The 7890-nt window shown below is 33.7% G+C and overlaps 1 protein-coding gene and 1 long non-coding RNA gene across 2 annotated transcripts; one reads left to right on the top strand and one right to left on the bottom strand.

The window, feature by feature from the left end:
• The first annotated feature begins 1145 nt into the window (after positions 1–1145).
• On the top strand, positions 1146–2355 carry LOC140884879 (uncharacterized). Its single transcript, XR_012150755.1, has 2 exons — positions 1146–1350; positions 2139–2355. It is a non-coding gene; the product is annotated as an uncharacterized lncRNA (long non-coding RNA).
• A 2249-nt stretch (positions 2356–4604) lies between these two features.
• Positions 4605–7276, bottom strand: LOC140884156 (protein CUP-SHAPED COTYLEDON 3-like). The gene is made up of 3 exons (XM_073290827.1): positions 6851–7276; positions 6154–6428; positions 4605–5571 (listed from the first exon to the last, which is right to left on the bottom strand). Exons 1-3 carry the CDS (start codon positions 7047–7049, stop codon positions 4951–4953), a joined length of 1095 nt encoding a protein of 364 aa, XP_073146928.1. The 5' UTR covers positions 7050–7276; the 3' UTR covers positions 4605–4950.
• Positions 7277–7890: the final 614 nt, after the last annotated feature.

Raw genomic sequence — 7890 nt, 5'->3', positions numbered from 1 at the left:
TTTCCTTTGTCAGACAAGATTCGGGCGAGATTTCAGCCTAAATATTCGGGATTATGATCCCGAGATTCGCGGATTCTTGATAAGGAAGGTAGGAGCTAAATCCGGAGCTCTCTCCTATAAATAACAGGTTTACTTTCATTATTTGGATCCTAATTTTTCACTCGTGTGCACACACCACTCTCTATATTTTCGCTATCCTAGCATCTAACTTGAGCGTCGGAGGGGATACGCTGGAACACCTTCCGGCCCCCCTTAACACTCTTGTTAGTGGTTTCAGGTCAGCAGTTCATCTTTTCTTTGGAGGAGCTTATTCAGCTCATCCAAGGAGATCACTTTATTGAAGTATATCAAGAATCATTTTTTTTTTTGAGAGTCAAATGAGAATCATTTTGATGCATCGGATTAGTTTTTTTTTTTTTCTTTTTTTCATCATTGTGCCAAACTAGATCATAAATTACATAGAATATCCTTGTGAAATTTACACGAACATTGAAATCTGGTTTAATTATTACTTCGAAAATTAATCTGACAAATCAAACTAAATAGAGGGGAAAAAATGTTCTTATGGCATTTTGATTCGATTATTATAATTAGTATGAGTATTTTAAAACATTTAAATTAATTTGTTTTGGTTATCTTTGGTTGGGTTGATAAAGGGAGGATTCGATTAAATAATTAATTATTTATCATATATTAATCAAACTATTAATACTTAATCTCACATAAATTAACTCATTGACTGAAATATTACAACATTATCATATTAATTAATATATATTATTTAAATTTATTAATTATTGAAAATGACAACATTGTCCCTTCGTCTCAAATTTAATCAATTAAACCAGATATATTATAATATATTATATTTACTATTATTCTATATTATATCTAAATATTTTAATAGTCATAATATTATTTATCTTAACTAAAAGGATCCTTAAAAATTAAAATATTCAATTAGTTGGGAAAAGTTTTGATTTTGATATTGGGTTTTATGGGCCGATTATAAATACTTTAACATTGATTTATGGGCTGCCTACCAAGAAAGATGAAGAAAGTGGGTTTGGTTTCGGGTTTGGGTTCATTGATTTGGATTTTCGAACCATATAAAAATCAAACAGCGAGCAAAGAGAGATCTTTCGACTCAGACAAAAAGGGCACAAAAATCAGGTGGAGATGGTGCTGAGTGTGCTGAAAGGGGAGCCTCTTGTGACGAAATTGGCGGCGGTGGCTAAGTTCGGCGTGCTTCCGGCGGCCATGTTGGCTGCCGTCGTCTACTCGCCACCCGATTATGCTCGACCGAAGAAACCAGCGCCAACTTCTTCTTCCCAGTAGGCAGAAGCAAAGGTCATATTTTTTGCTAATCTGTTGACCTTTTCGTGATTCTTCTTTCATATCTCTCGATTTCAACGTTGGGATCAGGGTTTTGTATCTTCATACCTTTTTCTTTATTTTCGATGGATCTACACTGATTTTTGGGTTTATTGGTTTTTTGTATGGGTTGAATGAAAAGTAATTGAGATTGGAACTTATTGTCAATTTTTCATAGATAGAAATGATTAAACGGAGTCGGACATTATTGTGAATCGTGTTACTTTCCAAAAAAAATGAAAAAAGATTTGTGGGATGTTATAGAAATGTTAATTGAATCACAGTTGTGTGTGAAGATGGGAAGAAGATAAAGTCGACTGGACAGTGTAGCGCACGGTTCAAGATGTTTGGAAAGAAATTGGTTTGCTGAAAATGAAGTCATTTTGCACCTTATTTATAGCTTCTAAGTTGGGTGGAATTCTTTGTTTATCCTTTCAGATTCTTTTAGCATCTTTCCTCTGTATATTTCTTACATTTCCTGCTTCCTCTTCAAGCCTTTGGGCTAGAAGGGATGAAGATTTTCGTCACGGGATGTCCATTTGAAGTTGAGCTCTGGTTTCATGGTTTCTTTTTCGATATGTCCACCTCATGACAGTCCAGTTTTTTTGTTTTGAGAGGGACCTAGTTATTAAATTTCATTTGCCATGCTACACGACTTCAATTCAGAAGTGACATTTGATCGTCTTCTTAAGTTGTTCCCTTCAGTTTTTGGATCGATAATGCAAATAATACTGGATTGTCTTGTGATATTGTTTTCGATGCAGGATTTTTGGTTGATGGAATGTGGATCTCTTCATTGTTCTCTTGGTATGTTGAATGAATGTGGTATGTAATAATTATTTGATTTTACTTCTATGTGGCTGCTGTTAACTTTTAGGATCTTTGGGATTTCATGCCTCTTGAAGGGCATTGTAATACTTTCTTGATTTTGAGTTTCCAACGTTCTAAAGAATTTAATAAATGCATAAGGTTTCTTATCCATTTATCATGTACTGTGATTTTTCTATTGTAAGCTCAAGAATTTGAAATTTAGATGACTTGGAAATGATCTGGAATTGCCACTCGGCAACATATGCCAATATTTGTCATGTAATTCTCAATGCACTACCAAGCAACAAATGTTTGATTTCGTTAAGTGTTTTGATCCATTGAGAGGGTAGTTTCACAAAAAACAATGGATTCCTCATCTCTAGTCATTTTCGTCATTCAAGGTTTAGTCTTTGAGTTATTGAAGTTCGACAGTAAATCTCTCTTTTCCACTGCACTCACACTCTGTTTGAAATTAGAAAGAATCCCCATGTTCGTGTGTAATCATGATTCATGACCAAGCTTCTCCATAACTTTACTACTATGAAGTTTTGGTGTCTTTCTACTCTTCCCCCTAGTCCTTTCTGTTCATTGAAGAATTTCTTGAACAATATTATCTTTATAAAATTTGAATATCCCGAAAGGGCTAATCCTATTTTAACCTTTAACATCACCGGGACGCCTTCGCCAACTGCCATACACTAAAATGACACTTGAATATGTCGTGTGGGTGGAATAGGTGGTTGACGAACCCGACTTTATTCCATGGAGGAAAATTGAAGTGTGCCTCAAACAAAAATAAAAATAGAAAATGTCAAAGTAGAAATAGTGCATATTCTTAGTCCCATTTCATACATAATATAAAGAATTGTTTGGCTGTTAAACTTGGAGTCCAGATCATATACTTGCAGAAGTCATCCATGGCAGGGGAAGAACTAATATTCCAAGAATAACATATAGATTTCTGGTTTTCTTTTTAGTTGTCGTTGTCCACTTTGTATTTTTTTTCTTAGTTTTACTAATATATAATAATAAATTTTAGATAACAGACCGCCATTTTTTTAAGGAATTAATTATGATAAAAATCAGAAGTTGTAATTCATGTGAAAAATCAAATAAATCGATGTATTTGGGACGGTTGGAGTAATAATTACAAACTGAAAGCTATATTTTCTTTGGAAACAGTTCGGTTCGATGCCTATTCCAATATTAATATTATGCCTCCCATCTGTTGATTATATTGAAATGGTGTATATTGGTGCTCGAATAGGAGTACTATTCTTTCATTTTCTTAGTATTCTAACATTTTCACTTGGACAAACAAATATAACTGGGTTGGACCAACCCAATCGCAACTTTCAAAACCACATTGAGTCACACATCAAGCACTGGGAAGCCGTTAATTAAAATATCTTATATTTTATTATATAGATAGATTTTTTCAGTAATAATAAAGTATGAATTTGGAAGACATATATTCATTTTCAAGCTTATGTTATGGAATGCCGATTTTTTTAAATAATAATAATAAAGTATGAAATTCGAAGTTTTTTAAAATTGAAAAACAAATCATAATAATTAGCCATATATAGTTAATTCTTATTCCTTTCGAAAGGGGTACTGTGTTCATATTCGTAATCCTCCCACAGGCCACAGCCTTCGGCCGCAATAATTAATTTCGAACTTTAGATTATTTTGCCAAATATTGTACTAATTACTAATTAGTGAAACTCAAATCTATGTCATAATTAAGAAGGCAAACCCATTTAGACACTGTTTGGGAGAGCTTCTAGAAAGCACTTCTCAGCTTTTTATTAACAAATTTTTGAAATTTTGTGAAATTTTGTTAACGAGAAGCTGAGAAATGCTTCCTAAAATCTCTCCCAAACACTACCTTAGTCCATCCTACTCAAATGGCAACGAAAAGCATCCAGATTTTTATTTTTATTTAAAAAAAAAAAAAAGAAGAAGAAGAAGAATACAGACACAGAGAGCTACCTTTTAATAGGGTCAGATCCTATAAATAAAATAAATAATTTTGATGCATGTATCTAACTGCTGCTAAAACACAGCCAGCCATGCAAGGGACCCAAATCCCATCATCAATCATAATAATTTGAAAAGACACCACTACAGTTCCCCGATCAAATCCAATCCCCACAAATTTTTTATGTTAATCCTAGTGAATTTTAATGTAAAAAAAAAATTATTTTCCAAAATAAAAAAATTCTAATTTCTCAGGCTCTATATGGTTTCCATGATTCCATCAGATAAATTGTAAATAGATTGAATTCCATTGTAAAGATCATATGGTATATATTTAGAATGACTTATGAAAAATAAAACAAAAAACAGCTGAAAAGAACTTAGTATACTAATAAAGAAGATATACTGGAACAAAATGTTTGAGCTAGCAAGGTACAAAACCTACTACTACTAGTAGTAGTAATAGTGATCTTGCGAATGATAATTAATTACGTACATAGCCAGAATATAATAATTAATAACAATGATATTAATTATAAGTCTTTAGGCATTCAGATATTGCAGCGGCAGTTAGTCTTCATCAATGCTGCACCCCACGTACACATGCAACGTAACATGGTGAGTGAATTACATTCTTCAACAGTGCATATATTATAAATATATATATATATATATAAAATGTCAGCACAAAAGATTCGTGGATATTCATATGATATATAGGGACAAAAATCTTGAGTGACTTTGATTTGAAGTTGGGACTTGGGAGCATCTAATTAATATATATCACCAATATCTGAAAGCCGGCTCTGTGGACATAACTTGATCAAGAACTGGATCAGCTGCTGCAATGGCAGATACAGATGGGATCCCTATTCCACCATTGATATGACTATGATCATCATTACCAATATTATCAAACCCTGAAACAAATGGGTTATGGATTTTGTTGTTATCTCCAAATTTGTCCATATCATGATGATCCCACTGCATGCCGACAAATCCATGGGGAAGTATTTGGAAACGGGGGCCGAAAATGGATTCTTTCTTGCAATGTTTGGTGAGGTCTTCAACTGGTGGAAATGGTGGTGTGGGGAGTGAGAAAATGTCGTTTTGGGGGCATATCGGATGGATCAGGGATTTGAGGTCGGATTCTTGGTGATGAATGGGGAAAGGGTTTTCGTTTCGGTTTTGATTTAGGGTTTGTATCATCGAACTCAAGCAGACCGGAGATCGAACGGAGGGTAACAACAGCGGGGGTTCGAGTAAAGGAGGGAGTGACCAAGAACCGGCTCCGGCCGCAACTGTGGAAGCTTTGATTAAGTTGTAGTTTTGTGGTTGAAAAATGGTTGGGAATGTCATTTTCTCTCCCATTTTGTGGAATATTCTGCAAATCACCCATTCCTCCTGTCACACACACACACACAAAAAATGCATTTTATTTAAATTGTCAGATTTATAAAGTTCCTAACTTTTGCACTTCAACATGTATACATTATATCATGCTTTTTGTAAACATTTTGTAGAGTGTACTATTGAGTAGTCAAGTGATGGATACAACAACACTGTTGCCTATATTTACCTCCCGCAACAAATATATATCATGTCAAACCACAAGTCAACGATGACATTAACAATTAACATATGAATCAATACATCAAGATTCATGCATGAATCTTTCATCGGATTGGACCTTGAATTGGAACAAGCCAAGTCATTCAACCACAAGTACATGCAGCACGCAAAAATCAACTTCAACTATACAAATTAACAGAAGCATATATATATATATCATGTATGTAAATCAGTAAATGTATAGGAAGCTGCTTTAATAGAGCATGAGACAAGCCACTCCCATAAATGTTACGTACGGCAGGCAACGCAAAAAATATATATATAGTACAAGTTATATTTAATTATGAATTGACATAATATTTGTAGAAATGAAGTGTATTTAGAGAAGAGTTTACTAATATACTACGTACGTACCTTGTAAGTTTGGCGGCAAGAAAAATGGCCTTCGAGTCGATATTCATGCATGACCCACTTGGTTTTCTCCCCTCGTGGGGCTCTTCCTCTGTAGAAAACAAGGGTTTTCTTCATACCCAGCAATGCTCCATTTGAGGCACTGTACACTTCCCTATCTTTCCCTGTTGCTTTCCAATAACCAGCTCCTGTTGCTCTGTTTGTTCTTAGCCCCGTCGGGTATTTCCTGTCTCTTAAGCTGAAGAAATACCACTCCCTTTCTCCCATTTTAGCCAAATCTACAACAAATTTATAAATATACCACAAAATGATCACAATTCCTATACATAACATGTCTATATATAAGTAATTTAAAATTAATTACAAGGGTGCATAACTTTCACAGCTTAATTAATTTTTGCCTAGCTAGCTACTAGCATTAAAAGTTGCAGAAAAAAAAGAAGAGATCTAGAGAGATATATAGGTTTGATTCAAGAGATTAATTAGCTAGCAGTCGTTATTATTTAACGGTATTTATAATACAAGTAGATCTATCAATGTATATGTCCGAAGTAGAATCAAAACTCCGTTGCTGCATGAAGTGTTAATAAATCAAGAAAATTGCATGCAAGCTAGCTAGCTTCTATATATACATAATACATATATACATCCTTGCAAAGAAATTAAATATGGGCCGGAGAATACGAATGTATGTATATACCAGGAAGGTCCCAAGGTTCGCATCTGTTGAGGTCCACTTCAGCAATCTCAACTCCACAGATCAAGGCGCCATTAAAGACCTTGGAAGCTAAGTAAAAGGTGATGAGCTCTTCATCAGTGGGATGAAAACGAAAGCCCGGAGGCAACCCACCTTCTTCATCCCTCTCCAATTCACGCAGGATTTCCTCCATTCCCAACATCAATGAATTAAAACCCAAATCTTGATTCTTATGAATGAATATATATATGACCCACCAATATTACTTTACTTCTTATATATATATACTGCAATCACCTATAGCAGCACTGAATACGAAGGAAAAAGATGATATATAGATCTGGAAAAGGGTTTTTTTTCATAAAGGGTGGATCGATCCAGAGGGGGGGCCTGTAAAAGACACCTGATAAATAAGGGTTCCAAAACCGGTAAAAAAAGTTTTGAGAAGAAGAAGAAGATAGAGAGATACATGTACAGCAGTAAATGCGATGGAGTTTGTTGCACAGATTTTATATGTAAATTTATGCGTGCGATTGTGAGCAAGTTTACAAAGAGTCAGGCTAGGCCTCTCTGATTCACATTGCTGCAGCAGCTGTGTTGCGGTAACTTGGTAAACTAATAATAATAAGGGACTCATTATACTATTATTATTTTTTTTATATTAAGAAAATAGTTTTTTTTCATTAATTTGTTCATTTTTTTCCATTATTTTTGAAATTTTTGTTTTGGTATAATTTTTAATTTTCAGTTATTTTGTTCAACGGATGATGTATCATAGAAAATACTGACGTCACAACAAAAAATATTGACATGTCAAGATGTCATGTCAGCAATTAGACCAAAATAATCAAAAATTATAAATTAGTACACCAAAACAAAACTTTGAAAATTTAATAGATCAAAATCAAAAAATGAACAAATTAATGAACTAAGAAAATTATTTTTCCCTGTTATATATACACGCAAAATATGTAGAAAATATAAAGTGATATTTTTATGTTTATTTTTATTACTTATTTAGTTTATTAATTTTGTATTTTGTT

Source organism: Henckelia pumila, chromosome 2 (assembly GCF_033568475.1).
Source record: "Henckelia pumila isolate YLH828 chromosome 2, ASM3356847v2, whole genome shotgun sequence".
NCBI lineage: Eukaryota > Viridiplantae > Streptophyta > Magnoliopsida > Lamiales > Gesneriaceae > Henckelia > Henckelia pumila.
Note: the sequence above shows the minus strand (reverse complement) of the source record. Positions and strands in the feature narration are given on the sequence as shown.